Below are 25698 nucleotides of genomic sequence, written 5' to 3'. Positions count from 1 at the left end.
AGCAACCTGAGCAGACAAACAGCCAACGGAACATCAGTCAAAATAAAAGGGGTTTATGGATTTAAAAAACCCAAAAAACAAAAAGAACACAGTAAAAGATACCAACCAGCTAGCAGAAAGGACTCAGCACTGCCTTCAACCTTCACCTACTCAGAAATAACTCATATCTCAACCTCAGCAAGCCCCAAGCAGTAGAATGAGGCTGCCCTGGAAAGAGGAGGCTGAGACTCACAGGCTGGGGATTTAAGACCCCTCTCACCGTCCACCTTCCTTCCTTCCTTCTTTGGTCTTGCAAGAAGGCAGGCTCCATTTTTAAAGGCTGGAGAACAGCAGATCCCTGCATCCCCCTGCTACTGTGAGACAAGCCAGAAAAGTGAGTCAAGGCCACACTCACTATGGGGTCACCCCAAACAGCTTCAGACCAAAAAGCCTGCCTTGCTGTGATGCCCATTTACAGTGACTGCAAACATGAAGGGGGGGCCACAGGGTCTCTGGCTTTATTTCCCCAGGGTAGGGAGAAAACCCTGCAGAAGGCTAGGCAGAGGGGCCAGCTGGGAATTTCCCAGCTCTTCTGGTTCCCAGCAGACCAGCGTGGTCTCTAATCAGACAGACGAAGAGGCAGGAGAGCACTGGCCTCAAACATCCCCCATCTTGTCCTCTTGCACTGTGGCCCAGGGCTGCTGTGAGCTAGGAGACCAGGGTTCCAGAGGGGCTCACTAGGTCCTGCGGGAGGCTTTCCCGGGCCTCCTGCATGCGGCGCCGGGCTCGACGGAAGGCCTCTGTAAGGAAAGGAGATATGGTATTTGGCTGCCCAACAGGCCCATGCTGACCCGGGGTGGCCAGCTTGGGGAGGGGACATACCCAGCACATTGTGAATGGAACTCTGCTGGCTGAACCCTTCCAGACGGTCCAACACACTCCGCATCCTTTTCCGAAGGGAGCTCGATTCCATGAAGGCCCTGCAGGGAGGCCAGCCACATGGTTACGGCTGTTCTCCACCCCTCAGGGATAAGGTGCCCCGAGGCAGAGGGCCAGGTCCCTCACCTGGACTGCTGCAGACAGTGCAAGCGGAAGGTGACGGTGCCTGTGGTCTCTGTGCGGAGTCCAAAGCGGCTCAGGCGTTCCCCCTGCGGCATGCCATTGGGAGAGCATCAGGTTTCCGCCGTCTCTAGACACCCCCGCAGTATGCTGGCCTCGCCCCGGTTCTTATTCCCATTCTTAGGAAGCACAGTTCTGTTGGGGAAACCTTATTCCATCACCCAGACTCTATTACCTCAAGGCTAATACTGGGCTACTGGGCTCCCCCAACTACACCAGGGAACATTCCAACCTCATCTGAGAGGCAGCGGTCTTACATGCTTACTGTGAATCCTTCCCACATCTGATTACTGAGGCCTTCAGTGACGGGGGAAAGAAAGAGCCCGCTATTCTGATGGGGACCAAGGGAAATCTCTAACTATACTATTTTCCAGAGACCTCCTATGATAGCAGTGTAGATATTGGAACCTGGTTCAAAATGTGGTCCTGACTTCCAGCTCAAGCCATAGGAAGGAAGCGGCTAATATTGAAGCAATGCACAACTAAGGGGTGTTGACCCAGATCCCACCTCCTACAGAACAGAAGGACAGGACCATCAGTTCCCAGCATGAAGTCGCTCCAAAGACAAAAGTCACCTTGAAGGATCCTGGTATCCGCACATAGGAGAGGTCCTCCAGTTCCAGAGAACCGCCAATGAAAAACCTCCTGAGCTCAGCCACCATGCCAAGCTCCACAGGTCTCCATGTGGAGACTGTCAGGGTGTGTGAGCCTGCGTAAGGGAAGAGGAGACTGGGGCCGGGTCCAGAAAGGGCATGTGGCCCCTCACTGACTCCCCAGCAATGACACAGGCCTAGACTTCGCTAAAACACCTGGTCTGGTGATGACCTGGCCTCTGGTGAAGGTTGTCATGGTTACCCATAGCACCTGTTTGGAAGTCAATCAGGGAGAAATTCAAATTTCTGCTCTGCCAGTTATTCCCTGCATACCCAGGACAGGTTTCTTAACCTCCCTGAAGTTCATTCTCCTCATCTAGTAAAAAGGAAATAATACCACCTGCACCGCACAGAGTGGCTGGGAGAATTAAGTGAGAAGTATGGCACAATGCCTGGCACACAGTAGAAGACAGATGCTTTTATTCCAAACTGAATGCTGCTTCATTCCATACACACATGCTATGAGCCGATTTTGCCATACAGCTTCTCACCCTGAGTCCAATCAGAGGAGCACGAAGCACATGGCAAGACTGTCAGGAAGTCAGCGCCAAGGCCACGCTATTGTCTCTAGTGGAGTGGGGCAGATAGTCCTCAGAGGAACAGGAACTCTTTCAAGCCAAATGCTTCTAATTCCCAGCTATCCCCACCCCTCACCAGAAGCATTCGAGTGTTAGTCTTGCTCATAGGGCCTAGGGCATGTGAGCCACGGAAGGGCGGGGACAAGCGGTTACCTGGAGTGGCAGGCAGCACCACAGCCCCATAGCCTTCCACACGGTACCTCTGCCAGAAGTCCAGCGAGAGGACCTCACAGTAGAGCACAGGCCACTCCGGGAGTGCATCTGGGAGAAACGAGAGAAGCGGCCAGGTCACAGGCGGGCCTTCACCAAGACAGCACTGCTTGAGAGGAACCAAGGCCCAGGATCAACTACTGAGCTACTCACCAGAAGATTCATCCTCATGGAGGAAGAAGGCTTCAAATGTGAATGGGTAGGAGAAGTGAGCCACCTTGTCCTATAAAAAGGAGTGTCATAGGGTGGGCAAGCCCTCCCTTGGAATTTGTTCTCCTTGTGGCCAATGACAAGGTTATCTTCACAAGGGAAAAAGAAAAATTATCACCCAGGTGGGAAATAGGAGTCTGAGATGCAAAGGGACACCCAAAGACAAGCTGCTGCCATGCTCAAAAAGGCAGAGAGGACCTCCGGGCCAGGTAGCCCTGCAGAACCCACATACAAGTCACCCAACTCAGAATCCTCCCCAGGGTGCACAGCACTTGGCCTGACAAAACCTCAAATGCCATCCCAGGAGCAGATCTCATTCCCTTCCAGATACCCGCTCTCATTCTCCATACCACTCCCAGGGACTTGGTGGTGCATGTCTGTGTTACTCCTGAGAGCTGCTGGAATGCTGGGCTTGACCAGTCTGAAAGCCAAAGAACAAATATAGTAAGCTCACCTGGGAGGAGAGCAAGTCGTTCAGAAAAAGACAAAGTTTCTTTATTCATTTATTCACACAATCTATCATTCATTTATCATTTACTGAGTGCCTGCTATGTGCTAGTATATCTTAGGGGTATCTTGGTAACTAGATAGAAAAGATCCCCATCTCTCATGGAGCTGACATTCTGGGGGAAGCAGGGAGACAAAAAACAAACCAACAAGAGACTATTGGGTAGTGATGAGTGCTCTATTCAAACAAAACGGGAAGGGACTGAGTGACTGGGAGGCTCATTTAGGCCGGGTGGTAAGAGAAGGCCTTTCAGAAGTGACACAGGTTGAGACCTAAACTCAGAAAGAACCAGCCATGCTAAGATATGGCAGAAAGGGTTTCAGACAAAGGAAATGGCCCTTAAAAGGTTCTAAGGGGGGAATGAACCTGGCTGGGAAGAATGACTGAAATGTTGTACGGAAGAGATAGGCAGAGGCTCATTCAGGGTATTGAGTTTACATTTTATTCTAAGTGGGAGGCGAAGCTCTTGGGGGTTTTCAGCTCAAAAGGGACATAACTTGTTTACATTTTTTAAAACTCAACTTGGCTTTGGTGTCTGTGGCAAATGAACTGCAAATGGGAGCAAGGCAGGAAGCAGGGGGATAAGTCAGAAGTTGAATGCATTGGCCTAGACAAGAGACGGTGGTGGCTTGGTGTAGGGTGCTGGAGAGAACAGACAGGTTCACAACAGCTTTCGAAGACAGAACGCACAGGAACTGTTGACAGATTGGCTGGCTATAGGGAGCTAGGGAAAGTGAGGGATCAAGGATGTCCCCTAGGTTTTTGGCATCAGCAACTCAGATACTGCCATTCTGTTAGGATGGGGAATACCAGGGAGGAGAGGTTTGAGGGAAGAGGAGGAATCCAGAGTTCTCTTTGATCATGTTAGACAGAAATGACAAAGAGGTAACTGGATACGAGTCTGGCGTCCAGGCTAAGGCTGGAGGCAGAAACCTGGGAGTCTGAGACACATCGATGGTATTTAAGCCATGGGATGGATGAGGTCACCCAGGAAGACTGCAGACAGAGAGTAACAGAAGGCCTTGGCTTAGCCATGGGTACCCTCACGGTGTAAGATCAGCAGAAGAGAAGGCATTACCCAAGGAAGGTGAGGGGCCACCAGTGAGACAGGAGAGAGAATGTGGAGCCAGAAGCCAGAGAAGTGTGTCATGCAGCACAGTGGGCTCTGGCAAATGCTTCAGGAAGGTCAAGCGAGGTGAAAGCAGGAAAGTTCCCACTGGGTTTGGCAAAGTGGATGTGATCTACAACCTTGAAAAGAACAGTAACAGTTTCAGCAGAGGAGTGGGAAAGGAAGCCTGACCAAATGCCTCTACATCTGTCTGAATGGGTATAAAAGAGAGACTTAAGAATATTACTTACGAGTAGTTGGCAATTCCACAAAGAAGTGGACGTAGAGATTGTCATACTCATAGCCTTGGGCTGAAACTAAGAGAGAAAACAGGAAGCTATTTTAGCTTTTTATCCTACCATCCTTAGCACCCAACCCAGTCCTGAGGGTCCAACACACCCTGAGAGCAAGTCTTTTGAGGGCCAGGAACCCTCTGCATTTCCAGGAAAGACTCACCACTGAGTTTCCCAAGTACAGCAGACAAGACCTCTACCAGCGTGGAGGAGACTATTCACGGCTACATCTAGGCACGTGCCTTAGCATCAACAGATCTATGCTAGCAAGACACTTACCTACCTCTCCATTTACAAAGAGCCGGAGGGCACCTGGGACAGTCTAAGGTGAAGAGAAGTGGGAAAGGATCAGCAGGCCTGAAGGGAACTGGCACTTCTCCTCCAGCCTCATCTACAAATCTGCAGATAACCTGACACTGGGGGTCAGATCCTGGGTGTCACTACTGCACTTTCTCCCCACCCTGACACTTCTCCACAGATCTGTTTCCTTCATTCCTAAGATACATAATGTAAGGGGAAAGTACATAATTTAAATGGCAGTAAGGACAATGCACTATGGGAAATTAGCCAAGCAACAGCAACTGCCCTGTGGTGTGCAATAGGAAGCCAGAATGCCCGGTTCCCTTTACACAGCTGAGGTCAAGAAACCAGGGAGTTTTCTTTTTTAATTATTTGTGCATCTGTCTTATCTAACTTTTAAATACTGAATATCTGTTGCTTATGCAATATGGAAACAGTGAAGGTTAATTTTTCAGAGAAAGAGAGGGAGACCAGTAATTCTATCCTTGTTTCCAGGTCTAGCGATGGAACACTTAGAACGAGAAAAGACAAAGAACAGCACGACAGAATAGCTGAACTAAACCACTTTCTTTTTTTTTTCAGACAGGGTCTTGATCTGTTGTGCAGGCTGGAATGCAGTGGTGTGATCATAGCTCAGTGCAATCTCAAACTTCTGGGCTCAAGCAATCCTGCTGCCTCAGCATCATGCATAGCTGGGACTACAGGCATGTATCACCATGCCTTGCTAATTTTTTTTTTTTTTTTTAAATTTTTGTAGGGATGTGGTCTCACTATGTTGCCCAGGCTGGTCTCAAACTCCTGGCCTCAAGTGATCCTCCCACCTTGGTCTCACAAAGTGCTGGGATTATAGTCATGAGCCACCACGTCGGGCCTATATTTTTTAAGAGCCAAAATATGTGACAAACAGAAATGGCACCCCTGCCTCTCTATGAGGTATTTTGAAAAAATATCCACATGAAAGGTGAAGAAGACATTTTTCATCCTTATATTTATTTTCTAAATTAATTATAAAGTAATACATAAATACATTACCACTGATAAAAATTCAAAACTACCTGAGTTTAGGGAATAAAAAGCAAAAATCCCTGATATATCCCTCTCACTACCCACTACCCATCTACCACATCTAATCCCACCCTCCCCAAAAAAGCCACCCACAGCATATGCGTAGCCTTTCAGGCCTTTTTCTCGGCATTAACAGTTCTCTATCAACATGCAATGTTGCAAAACACATAACAAGGACTATATGTGCTATTCTTTGACTTCCTTTTCACACCATAGAGTATACCTTGGAGGCCTTTAAGAGAAGTGCTGTAACCCATCCACAGTCAGAATGCTCCGGCTAAACACAGCTCACAGTGCTGCAGGAAGCCAAGCTACTCACCATCTCAAAGTCAGTGCCTACGAGGCTGCTGAGATACTCCTTGTGCCGGCCATAAAGCTGAGGAAACAAACCAAACCAAAACTCAAGATGTAACCCAAGCTAGACCAAAGTTCAGTTCTGAACAGGAAGAAGAAGAAAAGCAATAGTGGGAAGGATCATCAAGAGCTGGAGGCACAAGCACCTGACCCACCGCCATTTTACTGTGAAGCAGAGGCCCTGGAGTCAGCTGGTCTGGGGCAGAATCCTGACTCTCGCGCTTACAAGCTATGTAACCTTGGGCAGACTACTTAGCTCCTCAATCTCGGTTTCCCCACTTATAAGGTAGTAATAAGAAAAGTGTTCACCTCAAAGGGTTGTTGTAAGGACTAAAGGAAATAAGGTATGTAAAGTACCTAGCACAGAACATGGTAAATGCTCAAATAAATGGTTATTGTTATTATTATAATATGATCAAAAACTTCTGATATGTCAGCAATGCCGCCTAAGTCAGAAGGGGCTATGAAGGGCAAGGCTTTTCCCAAGCAACTGCTGACATCAAGTCCAGAAACGGTCTCAGCTCCAGGCACTGAGGCTCGTCCCTTCCATACTTGGAATGAACTCGCACTCACATCCTTGAACACACGCCGTTCCCGCTCCTCCTCCTCTGGCTGTGCGAGGGGGGAAACATTGTCGATCGTATATTTCCACAGCTCCTGCTTCTCTCCCTCCGTCTCGATCCTGTAAGGTCAAAGCCACAGAAAGGAGCGACTCTAATAATGAGAGATGGGCCTGGGGATAGCTCCCAGCCCAGGGAAAAGCAATCAGGGGCCATACACCTCACTTGAAGTATATGATGATAAAAATGGCTGTATTGATGACCAGGAAAGAGAAACAAAAGGATAAAGCAGTGAGGGCACCAGACTAGACTCAGACAGTATAGGTTCTGGGCCCATTTCTGGCCTGAAGTTATAGTCAAACTGTAAGGCACAACATTCCTGCCACCCAGTTCTTTCACCTGAAAAATGGACAGGTTGGTCCAGATAATTTCTAATTTATACTTCTGTCATTTTCTTTTTTTTTTTTTTTTTTTTTTTTTTTTGAGACGGAGTCTCACGCTGTTGCCCAGGCTGGAGTGCAGTGGCGCGATCTCGGCTCACTGCAAGCTCCACCTCCCGGGTTCCCGCCATTCTCCTGCCTCAGCCTCCTGAGTAGCTGGGACTACAGGCGCCCGCCACCGCGCCCGGCTAATTTTTTGTATTTTTTTTTAGTAGAGACGGGGTTTCACTGTGGTCTCGATCTCCTGACCTTGTGATCCGCCCGCCTCGGCCTCCCAAAGTGCTGGGATTACAGGCTTGAGCCACCGCGCCCGGCCTGTCATTTTCAAGATACAGAGATGAGGAACAGTGAGCCCACAGGAAAAGCCTGGCTGAGTTCACCCCACTCTGTTCTGGTCAGGTCCTACATTCAACAGCACGGAGAATCACTGTCACTTAAATGTATCACTGAAGTGATCCCTTTCAAATTGGTGCAGTTGCACATTTTCTGAGAAAGGAGTTCCCGGTTTCCTAAGGCCCATGACTTGGAACAGAATACGAACCATTGCCTGGGAATGTAAAAGTTAGAACGGATGAAGGACTTTCTGACAGTCTAGTTGACTAGGGACAAGAAGTGCAACCAAGGGAAGGAATGTCAGTCTCCACTACCCCTTTCTTCCTCTCCTTACCTGTAGGGTCCTTTGAGGCCCGTGAAATCAGGCTTTACTGTGATCACACCATTGCTATCCACCTTCAGAGTACACAGGACGTGTTCATACTTCTTATAGCCAAGCCTAGAAATCAGGAAAACACTAAGGTTGAGGTCAATGGTCCTCCAGGGAAAGAGGAAGAGACACTGAGCCCACTTCAGGGGAGAGAACAGAGGCTATAGGGAGAGCTGTCATGGTAAAACTTTCTTCCACGTACAACTAAGAAAAAAAGGAAGAAAAAGTCCTCCCTCTTCTTTAATACAGGATGATAAGAGGAAGGGGATAGCTGGTGAGAGGAGAAGAGGATGAGGATCTGAGGTGGCAGCGAGAAGTTTCACTCGCAACTAAGAACAAAACGAAGAAGAAGTCCCTCCCTCCCCTATAACCCAGGATGATAATAACAGGAAGGGGAGAGCTGGTGAGAGGAGAAAAGGATGAGGCTCTAAGCTGGCAGTGAGAAGCGCCACTCACTTTTTATAGGGCCCCAGGTCTGCCATGATGTGCATTGTCTGAAGAGGGGTGTTAATGACGTGGTTGTTCCTGACGAACTCTTCTGAGGGCTCCCAGGTGACAAGGCGTGACTTGAGGATGCCGCCCTCCCTGGGAGACACCGCAAAAAGGTCACTTCCTCAGCACACCCCAATGGAGCACACCCCAGTGGAGAGCCATGGCAGAATGGGAAGTTTGAGCTGGTGGACAAACTGCTTTGTTTTGTTTTTTAAGAGTCAAAATATTTGACAAACAGAAATGACATCCCTTCCCTCTCTCTGAGGCACTTTGGAAAAATGTCCACATGAAGAGTGAGGAAGACATTTTATATTTTTATTTATTTTTATTTATTTATTTTTTTTGAGATGGAGTTTTGCTCTTTTTGCCCAGCCTGGAGTGCAGTGACGCGATCTCAGCTCACCGCAACCTCCACCTCCTGGGTTCAAGCGATTCTCCTGCCTCAGCCTCCCGAGTAGCTGGGATTACAGGCACGCGCCACCACACCTGGCTAATTTTGTATTTTTAGTAGAGATGGGGTTTCTCCATGTTGGTCAGGCTGGTCTTGAACTCCCGACCTCAGGTGATCCACCCGCCTCGGCCTCCCAAAGTGCTGGGATTACAGGTGTGAGCCATTGCACCCAAGCATATTTATTTTTTAAATTAATCATAAAGTAATACTTGAATACTATATATAACCACTGATAAAAATGCAAAACTACGCAACTTTAGGAAATAAAAAATAAAAGCTTGCCCCCCATCCCATGCCCGCACTCACATCCCTCGTCTGTCCTGCCGGCGCCGCCTGACGTTTGCCATTCGCTCAACCAAGAATGAAGGCACCTCGCTGGCTGCAGTGGTCATTCTCTGACAGTGCTGGGAAAAGCAAGTAGCCCTGCGTAAGCCATCTGGTCAGCGCCACATGGGGCCAAGTACCTGAAGGGAAGTCTTCCTTCTGAAACCTCATCCAGGACCTGAACCCTGCAGGTTCCGCCACCTCACAATTATACATGCTAACGGAGGAAGCAGTGGCCAAACAACCCAAAGAAGATTTCTACCACATCGTGGTGTGCCTTTGGATTTTAAAAATGAGTTATTTATGTTAATATTAAAATCAGTCTGCATTCTCTGAGCACAAACCAACAAAACGTTGGGTTAGTTTGCTTGGTAGATGTTGAAGTTAAACAAGGTGGTTAGAAAATGCCAAATGGGATACAAGTATTTTGTGGGAAATCCTCACATGGTAACTGAGCACCAACTGCATTTTCATCTGCTTTTCCAAAACAGACAACCCAAAGTTAATTTAATTGATTTTTTTTTAAAGAGACAGTGTCTCACCCAGGCTGCAGTGTGCAGTGCTGCTATCATAGCTCACTGCAACCTTCAACTCCTGGGCTCAAGTGATCCTCCCACCTCAGCTTCCCAAGGAGCCAGGACTACAGGTACATGCCACCATGACCAGCTAATGTTATCAATCCACAGCTCTGCTAATGAAAGCATGTCAATCTTTCAAAAACATTTATTGAATACCTGTTCCTTGCAGAGACCTACAGAGTCATAGACAAAAAATAAAAAAATATAGGCTGTACCCTCAAGGAGTTTAAAATCTTACTGAGAAGACAGGAGCAACTGAAATGCAGTGATTGAAGAAAATGCAAAACAAGGTCACAAGGGTATTTTTGTCATTGGCAAATTGAGGACATAAGTCATTTTCCACAGCTATACTAAACTCTTCTTCAAACCCATATACTCAGAGTTTGGGCCAAATCCCCTGATGAATTTTATCTAGATTGTTCCAGACTCCACCACCTGTCTTTTTTCATGATGCATGGAGGAAGTCAAGCCCAATGGTTACTTCTCCCAGTAGGCACTCTGCAAGTGTATAATCAGAGAACTGGCAGCTCCTCCAGGCCCTCCAGCAGGCAGAGAAGGGAGCAGCAGCCTCACCACCTGTAGACTGTGCCCATTCTATTGCAGGCTGGCTGCCAGCAGCAGCAGCTCACAGCGGTTCCTAGACAGGCTACCTGTCTCCCCTTACTAGGCTTCTGACATAACACAAGAATCCAGTGAGGCAAAAAAGCTAGAGAAAGCAAAGAGGGAAGCTATGAGACCCTGGAAAGAACAATACCTCCTCCAAATTGGTGTATCTATCAGAGTCAGTGTAGGTAAAGATTCGTCGGTTCTTCTTGCCACCTGAATTCTCCAGCTTCAGGATCTCCTGACGGTACTGATAATCCAAAGGACTCTGACAGGCTGCTTCATTTTGGTACAGATCTACTTCAAACTGAGGTTACCATAAGGAAACAGAGATGTGTACATCATTATAATACAGCAAACTTTTGCTTCTGTAACTATTTAATCAAATCAGTTCTACAGAGCTGATGCTATCTGACACGTTTTCATAACCAACACTAAATTAATGGATGGCAGGGGAACCAAGAACATTAGCCCTAAAAGGAACCAGACTGATAGTCTAATCCAAATCTGTGATTACAGATGGCATATAGCCCAGAGATGAAAAGTGCCTCACCCAGAATCATAAAACTGAGTAGTGGCAGTCCCTGTTACACTGCCCTTTAAACACAACAAGGCGAAGTATAAACCGTTACAACCTGTCTGGAAATCACTTTGGCAATATGTATCACCAGTCATGTGGAGTCAGACCAGGTGGAACAGACAGAGCAGACAAAAGACACTGGCTCACCTGGCTAAAGAGCTTCTCCTGCCACCCAATCACAATCTCCTCCTCTTCGTCTTCCTCTGGGCGGTGTCCACCTCCAAAGACAACAGAGTGAGTCAAATGCTTGAGCCGAACCAGCACCACTTCTTGCTCTGTGGTTGATTATAACCAGAGTTCCTATTCGTATATTTGCCACAAAAACCAGCAGGAATTCAGCAATTTATTAAGCACTCAACCTAGAGAAATGCTAGAGAGGCTGTATATAAGAGTTAGTATGAGTGGAAGCCAAGATTAGAACCCAAGAAGTCTTAATCACTACTCTAATTTGAGTAAAAGAAAATACCCTCCAGGAATTTTTTTGGGGGTTGGGGGGATGGAGTCTCACTCTATCACCCAGGCTGGAGTGCAGTGGCACTGTTTCAGCTCACTGCAACCTCCATCTCCTGGGTTTAACGATTCTCCTGCCTCAGCTTCCCAAGTAGCTGGGATTACAGGCACACGCCACCAACCTGGCAAATTTTTGTATTTTCAGTAGAGATGGGGTTTTGCCATGTTAGCCAGGCTGATCTTGAACTCCTGACTTCAGGTGATCCACCTGCCCTGGCCGCCCAGAGTGCTGGGATTACAGGTGTGGGCCACTGCGCCCAGCCTCCTCCAGGAAATATCTAATCTAACTGGATATAAGAAATTGAAATTTAGGGGCTGGGCGCAGTGGCTCAAGCCTGTAATCCCAGCACTTTGGGAGGCTGAGATGGGCAGATCACGAGGTCAGGAGATCAAGACCAGCCTGGCTAACACGGTGAAACCCCGTCTCTACTAAAAAATACAAAAAACTAGCCGGGCGAGGTGGCAGGCGCCTGTAGTCCCAGCTACTTGGGAGGCTGAGGCAGGAGAATGGCGTGAACCCAGGAGGCGGAGCTTGCAGTGAGCTGAGATCCAGCCACTGTACTCCAGCCTGGGCGACAGAGCAAGACTCCATCTCAAAAAGAAAAAAAAAAAAAGAAACTGAAATTTAGATATAAGCTGAATAGCCAGCCCTTCCGCAGTCCAAACTGTCTGCGTTTGCTAGAAAATAACCCTGGCATTTTTATCTTTACTATTTCTAAAGCCATATATGTAGTATCACAAACACTGAAATTTAGGAGGCCAAGTGTCAGGAGAGGACAGTGAAGGCAAATAAATGATTTTTTAACAGAACCAAATCTGGCTGGACGCAGTGACGCGCGCCTGTAATCTCAACATTTTGGGAGGCTAAGGTGGAAGGATCACTTGGGCCCAGGAGTTTGAGACCAGCCTAGACAACATAGCAAGACCTTTTCTCTACTAAAACTTTTAAAAAATCAGCCGAGTGTAATGGTGTGAGCCTGTAGTCCCAGCTACTTGGGAGGCTAAGGCAGGAGGATGGCTTGAGCCTGGGAGACCAAGGTTTACAGTGAGCTATGATCATACCACTGCACTCCAGCCTGAGTAACAGAATGAGATTCTGTCTCAAAACAAAACACAAACAAAAACAAAGAAAACAAATCTAATCTAATACACTCTTGGCTGGCTGAGTATGCCTTTTTCAGAGACACGTTTCACAACCCGCAAGCCCACACTCTTGCCCAGGAACAGCTCTGAACAGAAAGAGAAACAATAAAGGCAGACAGACTAGTGACCTGACACAACCACTCTGTCCTCTCCTCCTCATTCTTTCGGTTTCCCAGATAAGGAAAACCACAAGAATACAGTTGATCTTCATATGCACATTATATGTATATTTTTCAAGCAGTCCCCAGTTTAAAAATTGTTTTTTAAAGTGTTTATATGTGTATTTAGAGTTTGGGACACGTTTTCTCTTTTAAAAATGCCACAAATAGAATGTAGATTGCCAGGCAAATCTATAACGTATCAGAAGTATAGTACTTGTTATCTCACTACATTTGGCCACAATTCTGATTAGTATCAGAATTAGTAGTAGATGGCACATCATCACCATAACACCCACTGGCAGTTGGCTGAGGCCTAAAAGTGGCCAAGTCTATGAGGTCCTTCCAGAGCTCGGCAGCAGGCTGATAATGAAGAAAGTTGCTTGATGTGATTCTTTGCAGGTGAACCCTGTCAAGAAAAGCCCAAAATATTTGTTACCAGACACGCAACCAGGAGATGAACACAAAGCAAGGATTGGGGAAACAAAACGGAGGAGGTGGGGTTGCCAAGGTGTGCTGGGTGCAGACAACGGAGAGGAGGTGGGTGGGTGCGCGGTCCTATGGGGAAGACTGAGGGTGAGAGGGTGTACTGGGGACACAGGGCTCTGAGAAACTGGGAGCAACAAGGACGTGAATGGACTTGGGTGGGTCTGTAAGGGGTTCTTAGAGACTGTGAGTGGATGGGGGTACGGAGAGTGAAAGAAGTGGGGAGCCCGGAGAAGAAGTGGTCGGGATTGTAAGCAGAAGTGGGGGCCTCGGAACACCGAGTTCAGGTTGGAATGATCTAAGGACATAAAACCATGGGGCCTCGGGGCTGGGGCGGTGTGACTACCGGAGGCGCAAGTTGCGCACGGGGTCCCGGGAGCGATACACTGCCTCCCCGGTGTCAGTGCTCCAGACGGTCTCCGCCATGACAGCTGCGACGCGCCGCGACTGCGCCGGAAAGCGCGCCGCTCTGTTTTCCCGGCAACAGAGACTCTGGATCGGGAGGCGACGGAGGTGCTGCGCGCGCAACCCGCCGTTCTCGTCACGGCGCCACAGTCCCAGTAGGCCCCCAGTGCAAGTGCAGCCCAAGCCTAACGCCCAAGAGGGCTCCGGGGTCCTGCCAATCACCGCTTACCATGTATGCGAGAAAAGCTCACCCAAAGCGGGACCTCGTGCGCGGTGCAAATGAGGAAACTGGCACAGCCATCAGCCCACCTCATATAGCCAGATGCAGAAATGATGATGGAGACCAGGTGATCTGAGTCTTCGCCCTCTACCTTTTCCACCATGCCACAGTGCCTTCCACTGAACGCATGAAAACTTTGGCCTGAAAATCGGTGGATGTAACTGTAAGAAATGCACCCATTATTCCCAAAGGAGTCAGGGAAGGTGATGGCCCTTAGCCAAACAAGAAAATACATTCTCGGGGGACAAAAAAGTGTGTCAGAAGATTTATTAGTCTTTGTGTTGATATTCTCTGAACAAAGAAAGAAAAAACAAGGAAGTCAACAGTAAGGAAGGAAAAGATGTTATTATTGAACTAGTTCTTACCTTGTGTGTGTTAGTTTTGGATCATTAAAACACTTCAGATACTGCACGGGCTTCCTGAAAAGCCAAAAAAGTGACATTAAGAAGTCATGCTTCGTTGGACTAGCAAAGGAAGGACATGCTGTAACCTCACGTCTGGCGCCCTGGCGCCTTGGGAATGTCAACATTTATCAGGCTTTTTCACATCTGGTCCTCCTCCAACAAAGTAAGCAATTGTCCCCTGAACTCAGGAATCTCATGCCAGTTTGATGATTTGGCATTGGAAGCTCTGGGTGCCATAGCCACTAGTTGTGTAACACCAACTCACCATAAATAGCACCATTTATTTAGGATCTAGTGCAGCTTCAGCACTTTGTTTTCATTGTCCCAAATCCTTGTAGAAGCCTCTCAAGAAGGTATTTTTGTTCACTTTAAGAGTGAAGTTCGTGAAGGCCAGAGTTTAAAGGACTTGCTAAACTTGGAAGTGGTGAAAGTACTAGGATTCCAGCCCAAGTTCTTCTGTCTTTTGAAGCCTAACCACCTTCCACTTTGCCTCATGGCTTCTCACCTACTAATTTATTCTATAAATGCACACATTTCCAACCTGGAAAATAATAATTTTAACAGATTTTTAAAAAGGCATCTTTCTAGCTCCTAAGAAATGGTCTCTCTAATGTTTCCTTTTGTGAGTAGGCAATCTGTACCACATGCACAACAGCTGATAAAGTGGAGCTTGATTCTAGTTTAATTTTATAACCAAATCCAATGTACAACAAAGCTAATCTGACATAATTATATGCAAAATAGTTTCTATATCACATGGTATGGAGATATAAGCTATCTGTCAAGTAAGCAACCATAATTAGTATTATTTTTATATAGGTAAACTAAGTTTTCATATTTTGTTTACTGATTTCTATGAATCAGGATCCTTTTATGTTTAAATATTCAGTTTATTGGTCTTAAGTACATTGTTTTGCAACCATCATCACCATCCATTACCACTACTTTCTTATTTTTGAAAATTGAAACTCTGTTCCCGTTAAACAGTAACTCCTGATCCCCCTCTTCCAGCCCCTGGCAACTACCATTCTACATTTTCTCTCTATGAAATTTGACTACTTTAGATACCTAATCCATATTGTAGCATGTGTCAGGATTTTTTTTTTTTTTTTTTTTTTTTTTTTACTTTTAAGTTCCAGAATACATCTACAGAAAGTGCAGGTTTGTTACATAGGTATACATGTGCCATGGTGGTTTGCTGCACCTATCAACCCATCAGCTAGGTTTTAAGCCCCGAATGCATTAGTTATTTGTCCTAATGCTCTCCCTCCCCTTGCCCCCTACTCTGCGACAGGCCCCAGTGTGTGTTGTTCCCCTCCCTGTGTCCATGTGTTCTCATTGTTCAACTCCCACTTATGAATGAAAACATGCAGTGTTTGGTTTTCTGTTCCTGTGTTTGTTTGCTGAGGATGATGGCTTCCAGTTTCATCCAAGTCCCTGAAAAGGACATGATCTCATTCCTTTTCATGGCTGCATAGTATTCCATGGTATATATGTACCACATTTTCTTTATCCAGTCTATCACTGATGGGCATTTGGGCTGGTTCCATGTATTTAATATTGTAATTAGTGCTCCAATAAACATACATGTGCATGTGTCTTTATAGTAGAATGACTTGTATTTCTTTGGGTATATACCCAGTAATAGGATTGCTGGGTCAAATGGTATTTCTGGTTCTAGATCCTTGAGGAATACCCACTCTGTCTTCCACAATGGTTGAACTAATTTATATTCCCACCAACAGTGTAAAAATGTTCCTATTTCTCCACAGCCTCACCACAATCTTCCTGACTTTTTAGTGATTGCCATTCTGACTGGTGTGAGATGGTATCACACTGTGGTCTTGATTTGCATGAACCAGGATTCTTAAAACTGAGGTCCATGAGTGGGATTCAAGAAGTCTATGAATCCTTACCCTAGAATTCTGAATGGGGGATTTTTCTAGAAAGAGTTCATAGCTTTTATCAGATTCTCAAAGGAGTTTGTACCCTGATACCAAGAATGGCTTGGGCCAGGCACAGTGGAGTTTAGACCCAAGAGTTTAGACCCACCGGGGCAACACAGGGAGACCCTGTCTCTAAAAATAAAAAATAAAAAAATTAGCCGGGTTTGGTGGTGTATACCTGTGGTGCCAGCTACTTGGGAGGCTGAGGTGGGAGGATCACGTGGGCTGAGGAGGTTGAGGCTGCAGTGAACATAATTTAAAAGGAAGAAGTAAAATTGTGTTTATCTACATACAATATGAACCTAAACAATCCTAAAGAATCTACAAAAATGCCAGCAGAACTAATAGGGTTACAGAATACAAGGTCAATATACAAAAATCAATGGTATTTCTATATACTAGAAACAAACCATTTGAACTTGAATTTTAAAAATCACAACCACTTACAGTAACATCAAAAAGAACAAAACAGAAAATTAACAAAACATGTGCAAGCCTTGTACACTTAAAATGTCAAAACATTGGTAAGATGAAAACCTGGATAAAGTAGAGTACTATAACATGTCCATGGATTGGAAGAATCTATATCATTAAAATAATTATCCTCAAGATGATCTAAATCTCAGTAAAAACCCCACCAGGTTTCTTTGTAGAATTGACAGGCTGACTCAACATCCACATGGAAATCCAAAGGAGTTACATGGTTAAAAGAATTTTGAAAAAGAAAAAAGAACTTATATGACCTGATTTCTAGACAATATAAATGTACAGTAATCACTACAATGTGGTATTGTCATAAACACAGACATATAGATTGATGGAACAGTGTAAAGAGTCCAAAATAGGCTGAGCAATGTGGCTCACGCCTGTAATCCCAGCACTTTGGGAGGCTGAGGCAGGAGGATCAAGAGATTAGGAGATCGAGGCCATTCTTGCCAATATGGTGAAACCCTGTCTCTACTAAAAATACAAATATTAGCTGGGCGTGGAGGCATGCACCTGTAATCCCATCTACTCCGGAGGCTGAGGCAGGAGACTTGTTTGAACCTGGGAGGCTGCAGTGAGCCGAGATCACACCACTGCACACCAGCCTGGTGACAGAGCAAGACTCTGTCTCAAAGAAAAAAACAAAAGAGTCCAAAATAGATCTGTACATAGATAGCCTATCAATTTTTGGCAAAGGTCCCAAGGTAATTCAATGGAGAAAGGACAGCATTTTCAACAAATAATGCTGGAATAATAAATCCATAAGCAAAACAAATACAAAGATCAATAAAATTCAACTCCTTACCCTACACAATTTAATGAATTGAAGCAAAATGGATCATAGACCTAAAAAGTAATAGTTACAACAATAAAACTTCTAGACAGAAACATAGGGACAGATCGTTGAGATCCTGAGTTGGGTGAATATTTTCTTAGGACTCAAAATGTACAAACTATAGAAGAAAAAATCAATTGTCATCAAAATGCAAAACTTCTTTTCTTCGAATGACACTGTCAAGAAAATAAAAAGACAAGACACACTAAAAAATATTTGCAAAACACTTATCTGATATAGGACTTATATCTGGAATATATAGTCTTACACCTCAGTAATAATAATACAAACAATCTTATTTTTTAAATGGTCAAAAGATTTGAACAATTTACTGGAGAATATATATGAATGACATTAACGCAGGAAAAGACACTTGATATCATTAATCATCAGAACATTACATATTAAAAACACAATAAGATACCACAGCACACCTATTGCAATGGCTAAAATTTAAAAGTTAGACCATACTAAATGCTGGTGAGGATGTGGAGCAACTGAAATTCTCATAATTACTTATCAGAATGCAAAATAGTACAGCCACTTTGGGAAACTGGAAATTTCTTATAAAGTGAAACATTTACATACCATATAATCCAACAATCTCACTCCTAAGTATTTACTCAAGAAAAATGACAATATGTGTCCACAAAAAGGCCCATATGTAAATGTGCATAACAACTTATAATAGTAAAAATGGGAAACAGTCCAAATGTCCATCAATGTGTAAATGTTTAAATAAATTGTATACTTTGTATAATATTTATACAATGAAATACTACTCCATAATAAAAACAAAGTAACTACTGCTACATAAAACCACATGGATGAATCTCAAAATCATTATGCTCAGTGAAAGAAACCAGACATAAAAGACTATATACTATACAATATATTCGATATGGCATTCTTTAAAAAGGAAAAATTATAGAGATGGAAAATAGATCAGTGGTTGCCAAGGATTGGGTGTGGGGATAGGGATTGAGTATAAAGGGCAGTGTAAGGGAATTTTAGGGATGATGAGACTGTTCTATATCTGTGGTAATGCTAAACAACTTGTTGCATTTGTTAAAAACCTACAGAAGTACGTATCAGTAAGCGAATTTTACTGTATGTAAATTTTAAGCTATTTACCAGTTGTGAGGGGTACTTAAAATGGAATGCAGACTATGACAAATGACTCTGTTATAGATGACTCACCTAACCATGCTGAAGGGAGTGAGGAAGCAAAAAGCCAACCTAAGTAACTTTGGAAAACTATTTTGGCTGAAAGTTGAAGGATGAAGACAGAAAGGTACAGTCCACAAACACTGTACTCTAGTGGGTAAATTTGTTCCTTGGAGGAGTTGAGTGAGCAATTCTAAAGCTACCTTATGTACGTACTAGCACTAAACAAATAAGCAAATATGTGGTAGATAATGAGTACCATTTCTGTGTCTGAGAAGGAAGTTATAAATAAGGAAAGGGGTGAAGGCAAGAATGGACCCTGCGATGCTGGATCAGAGTTGGAGGTAGCAGTAAAAATTCATGGATATTTTAAAATATATGTATAAATACCACTTGGTTGAGTTTTTTTTTTTTTTTAAAGAAATAAAAATAATAGGCCGGGCGCGGTGGCTCAAGCCTGTAATCCCAGCACTTTGGGAGGCCGAGACGGGCGGATCACTAGGTCAGGAGATCGAGACCATCCTGGCTAACAGGGTGAAACCCCGTCTCTACTAAAAAATACAAAAAGCTAGCCGGGCGACGTGGCGGGCGCCTGTAGTCCCAGCTACTCGGGAGGCTGAGGCAGGAGAATGGCGTAAACCCGGGAGGCGGAGCTTGCAGTGAGCTGAGATCCGGCCACTGCACTCCAGCCCGGGGACAGAGCGAGACTCCGTCTCAAAAAAAAAAAAAAAAAAAAAAAAGAAATAAAAATAATAATAATAAATAGGCCAGGCATGGTGGCTCATGCCTGTAATCCCACCACTTTGGGAGGCTGAGGCAGGTGGATCACCTGAGGTCAGGAGTTCAAGACCAGCCTGGCCAACATCGTGAAACCTCATCTCTACTAAAAATACGAAAATTAGCCAGGTTTGGGTACATGCCTGTAATCCCAGCTACTCAGGAGGCTAAGGCACAGGAATCACTTGAACTCAGGAGGTGGAGGTTACAGTGAGCCGAGATCGTGCCACTGCACTCCAGCTTGGGCAACAGAGCGAGACTCCATCACAAAAAAAAAAAAAGAAAACGAAATTTTAAAAATATATGTAAAAGACAGTCAGAAACGTGTGTGTGTGTGTGTATGCATGAGTTAGTATCCACACATGGAACTTCTAGCTCTGTCTACTAAGAGAGCCCAGAAGCAGTCACTCCTCAATAGGAATGAGCGTACCTAGTACCCAGACCTTGGTTTCTAAAGACCATTCTCCACTACAAAGGAATCAGGGCTCCTTGGAGAATTGATTGATTCCCAGAGAAGCAGCAAAATGAAACCTCTTAGACACTTCTTGGCTAGGTAACTCCCATCAGCCAAGAACAATCCTGATATGGGTATGCGTATGTGCTGTTAACAGTCAACATACTTAGCAGCTGGTAAAGATCTTGACAGGACACCAACAGCATCTGCTACAAGTACATTTTGGGGAGGTGACCCCAGGGAGCATTGGATGGGAGTGGGGCTAAACTTAGGCCAACTTAGGGCACTAAAATCATGAGTATCCCTGCTTATTCCCAGGGCCCTTCCGGGCAGTGTGTCAACAGGTAGAACAAGTGAGACTACCATGTTGACATTACCAGAATCAGTAGGAGAATAAAATAGTTCAGCATCACCCAGGAACTGAGCCTCTGAAGCAGGTCACTTGTATATCCTAGCCAGATCTCAAATGTCTTTTCCAAAGAAACATACTAAGCTCCTGATAACTAATTGCTTTATCTTGGGCAGCCCTGTTTTCCCTACAGTGTCCAACAGGTTAGCTCAGGTCTCCAGTGACGTGTCAAGACTTGGGGCAATAGCAGTGTTCTAAATAGTAGGACACTGATAATATTGGCTCCTATGGCTCCTTCCCCTCCAAGAAGAGGATTCAATTTTTTAGAAATGCAGGGATTTTACAATCCACCTTCCATGTCCTCCCATTCTTGGGTATTCTCCTGGAAATCACAAAGAAATTAATCTCTTCAGCAAATTCTAATAAGCCAGTCTTCTCCTTTTCTTTTTCCAGGACTTTCCACCAACTATAAGATTCTTTCAAGTTTGATCTCGTCATAGCCCACTGACTTTTTCTAAATCATCAGTGAGATTTTGAAAGTATACATTCATATTTACCCAATAATTTTAAGTCAAGATTTTGGCTCTTGTCTCAAAAGAATCATTTGGCTCCAGCTATTAGAACTGAAATTAGGTGGTTCATTGAAATTGCTTTGAGTAAGAATTCTCAGCAATCCTGTCAGAGACTACATGATGTGGTAGTTAAGAGTTAGTGCCATAATTCATTAATTAATTCACTTAATTTATTCAAAAAATTGTTTTTTGATGGTCTTGGAATATGTAGTATACTAAACAGTCTCTGACCTCATGAAATTTACATTATGGTTGGGGTAGGTAGACAGTAAACAAACAAAAAAGTAAAACATAGTACAATATATGGCGGTCAATTCCACAAAGAAAAATAAAGCAAGGAAGAATAATGCTATGGTTTGAATGTCTCTTCCAAAACTCATGTTGAAACTTAATCCCCAGTGTGGATTAATGAATTAATGAACTGATGGATTAATGGGTTATCATGGGAGGGGAACCGGGAGAGACCTGAGCTGGCACATGCACGCTCAGCCCCTCACCATGTGATACCCTGCACCACTCTAAGGAGAGTCCCCTCCAGGAAGAAGGCCCTCACCAGAGTGGCCCCTCAACCTTAGACTTCTCAGCCTCTAGAACTGTGAGAAAGAAACTCTTTTTCTTTATAGGAATACCCAGTTTCATGCATTCTGTTATAAGCAACAGAAAACAAAGATAGTAAGAATTATGGGAGGAAGGCCAGACACAGTGGCTCACGCCTGTAATCCCAGCACTTTGGGAGGCCCAGGCAAGAGGATTGCTTGAGGCCAAGACCAGCTTAGGCAACATGGCAAGACCTTGTCTCTACACAAATTAAAAAAAAAAAAAATTAGCCAGGCATGGTGGTGCATGCCTATAGTTGTGGCTACTCAGGAGGCTGAGGTGGGAGGATTGCTTAAGTCCAGGAGTTTAAGGCTGCAGTGAGCCGTGGTCGTGCCACTGCACTCCAGCATGTGCAACAGAGCGAGACCATGTCTCAAAAAAGCAAAAAAAGTATTGTAGAAAAAGAAGAGTTTGACATTTTTTAAAAGGGAAATCTGGAAACACTAACTAAGACTGTGATATTTAAGCAAGTACTCAAAGATGGTGAGGAAATTAGCCATGTGGATATCTGGAGAATGAGCATTCCAGGCAGATGAAACAGGAAATGCAAAGCTGCGTGCTGGGGCATGGGTGTATTTTGTCTCAACTGTATTAAAACTGACGCAGGATTTTTCTCAGCCCCTTCACTGGACTCACGGCAGGGGTACCCCCTCTACTCAGCCCACCATGCTCAACCTTTTGCAGGAGGGAGCACATGAGTGAGTGAGTGTGGGGTCCAATCAGCCACTCCAAGTGACAACACAGGAGCAACCTCCATGCAGGGCCTACAGAGGCACCCAACTAAGGATGCCCAAAATCCCAAAGGCCCAGAGGGTTGTTACAGTGCTCCTTTAGTTCCACCGTCCACGGACAGTGATGTGTTAACAGTTCAGTTGGCCCCTTGCCTCATCACGTGGGGCAGCCGCCCTCCACCAGTGAGGGCAAAGGGCCAGTGTGACAACCTTTCTGGGTACCCGCACTTGGTGGGCCCCAAGCTGTTGTCTCCACCTCCAGGACCACCAGGACTACCTCGTTCCAGGATACCATTAGTTCCTACCTTCATCATTGCAACAGGGTGCCTCCTGACCTTCCTCTCTCCAGTCCTACCCTCCAACTCTTCCCCACCCTAAAGCCAAGTGATCTGTCTAGAGCAATAATCTGCTGACCCATAAAATCTCTTTGCCAATTAAGGAACAGGCACATGTTCCAATTCAGACCAGTGAGATGTAAGAAAAGGCTTGCCAGGATTTCTGGGAAAGCTATTCTTTCTCTTCTGTGAGATTCTCTGCCTTCCCCTGCAGAGGGTTGTGTGCCATTTTGCCTGCAAGGGAAGGACGGAGTTGAAGCTGAGAGGAGGCAAATCCAGGAGAACTGTAGAGTGAAGCAGGCCAGGCCCATTGAAGTAAGTCAACCCTGAAGTTCAATCCTATCCCTGGATTCTTGTTAGAGGTGTTTTTTGTTTGTTTGTTTGTTTCAAATGATCAAAAAATATGGAACAATTATTGGTTGCATAGCAATGTGATACTTGGCAAAAGTGAACAGTACACTTAAACATGGTTAAGATGGTAAATTTTATATTATGTGTATTTTACCACGACTAAAAAAAATTACACCAACAGCAGCAACACAAATATGGAACAAATTGTATAATCACCATCCATGTGGCTAGCATTCAATTTGAAATTTGCCTTGTTAGTTAAGCCAATTTGAGCTAGTTTGTTGGTGACCTGGACGCAGCAAACACATGCTAAGTAATACAGAATGTGTGCCTGGAAGTAGGCATCCTGCAATTAACAGGCTTATACTTGATGGAATTGGCTGAAGAGATAGTGCTTGATCCTGAGCTAGAAAGTTAGCGATCCTGTTTAAGGATTGTGAAATAGAACCGGTTTCTCTGCCTGTTGAAATTTAATGTGCAAAAAAATCACCTGGGGATCTTGTTCAAATGAAGATCCTGATTTGGTGGGAACTGAGAGCTGCATTCCTAACAGTCTGCATTCCTGAGAGAATGCAGGCTTGTTAGGATGCCAGGTGATGCCACTGCTGCTGAGCCGTGGACCACACTTCGGATAGCAAGGAGTTACACTGATGTGCCTGGGAATGGGGACCATATACTATGCAGGCTGTTGCATTAGGAGGATGGTGGGGAAAATTCAGGATGTTGGATTGTGTTACCAACTTCTTACAGCCCTCAGTAAGGTTCTACAAGAGACAGGCCCTTAGTTTCACACTGGCCTATGTGAAAACAAAGAAGAAAATACATCTCTGTTAAGAGAGGTTCTCTCTTGGCCAGGCACGGTGGTTCACATCTGTAATGCCAGCACTTTGGGAGGCCGAGGCAGGTGGATCACGAGGTCAGGAGTACAAGACCAACCTAGCCAAGACCACCAAGATGGTGAAACCCCGTCTGTACTAAAAATACAAATATTAGCTGGACGTGGTGGAAGGTGCCTGTAATCCCAGCTACTCGGGAGGCTGAGGCAGGGGAATTGCTTGAACCAAGGGGCGGAGGTTACAGTGAGCCGAGGTCACGCCACTGCACTCTAGCCTGGGTGACAGAGTAAGACTCCGTCTGAAAAAGAAAAAAAAGGGTTCTCTCTGCCTATGAACTGCAATTTAAAAATGGCTGAAATATGATCATGTGACTATGTCATCTTGGTCAACTTTTTAGAGTCTGCCCATATTTGTAGAATGAATGCATGAATGAGTGAGTGAACTTAATATAAGAAAGAGCTGGATAATTAGAGCCTCCCAGCAGTGAAGCAGGTTGCCATGTAAATGCTGAGCTCCCCAACCCCGGAAGTGTTCAAGCAGTGACTTGATGACCATCTGTCAGCTTTAATGTAAATAAATATGACCTGGGGATTTTGTGAAAATGTAGATTCTGATTTGGTACATCTGGGTGGGGCCTGAGATTCTGTATTTTTTAGTACCTCCCAGAATATTCCAGTGCTGTAAGACTTTGGACCACACCTCGAGGAACAAAGATGTAGTGGGGAATCCTACAGAGGGTAGAAAGTTCAGCTAGATTAGTAGTTTCCAAATCTGCCTGTATGTCAGACTCACCCAGGAGATTTATTAGAAATAAAGGTTCTCCAACTCCAATGCCAGAGCTAGAATTCTATAGACCAGGAGCAGAGTCTGGATGCCTGTATTTTTCCCAAGCTTTCCACTGATTCAGATTAGCCTTTGGGAATCACTGAACCAGAGGCTTCTTAAATGTTGTTCAAACTCTAAGCTTACTTTTTAAAAGAATCAGACAAATATAAATCAGGATGAGGCAAAGCCAGGCTGACTAAAATCCCCTTGCTATATTTACTTGGCAAATATCACCAGGGTCAAAACACTGCCCTGTTATTTATGAGTCCCAGATCTATGCTTAACTCCATTTCTAGAGAATTAACATTTCCTGTATTTTTGCAGATTGGAATTACATTGCCCTCTTACAGTAGCCTAATTAATGATTTCTAGAACTCCATCAACTTGAAGTGAAACAACATAATTATGTTAAAAAAAAAAAAAAAGGAACTTCCACATTAGATTTCTTGGAGAATGTTTCAAAAGATAAAAATAGCAAGGAAATCTAGGATTGTGTGACACATCGAAAACATCCCACAAACGGGAATTGTCCCAATTGAGTCTGTTAGGTCATGGTCTCTTGCTGTCATTGCAGCTGTGAGCAGGGAATTGCAGATCCCTAATCTGAGGCTGTAAAGTTTTATTGCTACAGATTTTATAAGTTCTAGGAGGTCAGAATCTCAGGCAGATTTGATCAGTTTCTGTTTTTCTTGCCCATTCATCATTTTCTCTTTTGACATAGCCACAAATGGGAGGGTTCATGAAGGTGGGCCGGAGCCAGGTTTTAGAACTTGGGGCTGGAGGGCGAGGCTGGACTTTTACCCCACTGCAGGGGTTAGAAGGGCCAGTTGAATTTGTAGGATGTGAAATCCAGTAAGGACCATGATTAAACTGCCAGAAGTGGCAGTGCCTCAGGCACTGGATCCAAATTCAGGGCAAATTTTCAGAGTTTAGACATGGAAAG

The 25698-nt window shown here is 44.8% G+C and overlaps 1 protein-coding gene across 3 annotated transcripts; it reads right to left on the bottom strand.

Moving 5' to 3' along the window:
• Nucleotides 1-37: 37 nt before the first annotated feature.
• On the bottom strand, nucleotides 38-13994 carry MKS1 (MKS transition zone complex subunit 1). Of its 3 annotated transcripts, XM_050764689.1 has the most exons (18): nucleotides 13752-13990; nucleotides 13219-13328; nucleotides 11256-11326; nucleotides 10680-10835; nucleotides 9330-9427; nucleotides 8537-8665; nucleotides 8045-8149; nucleotides 6951-7059; nucleotides 6343-6399; nucleotides 4938-4980; nucleotides 4617-4682; nucleotides 3100-3170; nucleotides 2693-2762; nucleotides 2483-2590; nucleotides 1674-1807; nucleotides 1045-1127; nucleotides 862-959; nucleotides 38-779 (listed from the first exon to the last, which is right to left on the bottom strand). In XM_050764689.1, exons 1-18 carry the CDS (start codon nucleotides 13829-13831, stop codon nucleotides 688-690), a joined length of 1680 nt encoding a protein of 559 aa, XP_050620646.1. In that variant the 5' UTR covers nucleotides 13832-13990; the 3' UTR covers nucleotides 38-687. The 3 variants fall into 3 exon arrangements, with proteins under 3 accessions (XP_050620646.1, XP_050620648.1, XP_050620647.1); XM_050764691.1 differs by lacking the exon at nucleotides 1045-1127 and having other exon boundaries at nucleotides 599-779; nucleotides 13752-13994; XM_050764690.1 differs by lacking the exons at nucleotides 38-779; nucleotides 862-959; nucleotides 1045-1127 and having other exon boundaries at nucleotides 1720-1962; nucleotides 13752-13985.
• Between the last annotated feature and the right edge of the window lie 11704 nt (nucleotides 13995-25698).

Source organism: Macaca thibetana, chromosome 16, assembly GCF_024542745.1.
Source record: "Macaca thibetana thibetana isolate TM-01 chromosome 16, ASM2454274v1, whole genome shotgun sequence".
Lineage (NCBI taxonomy): Eukaryota > Metazoa > Chordata > Mammalia > Primates > Cercopithecidae > Macaca > Macaca thibetana.
The sequence above is the reverse complement of the archived record's forward strand: the minus strand, read 5'-3'. Positions and strand labels throughout refer to the sequence as shown.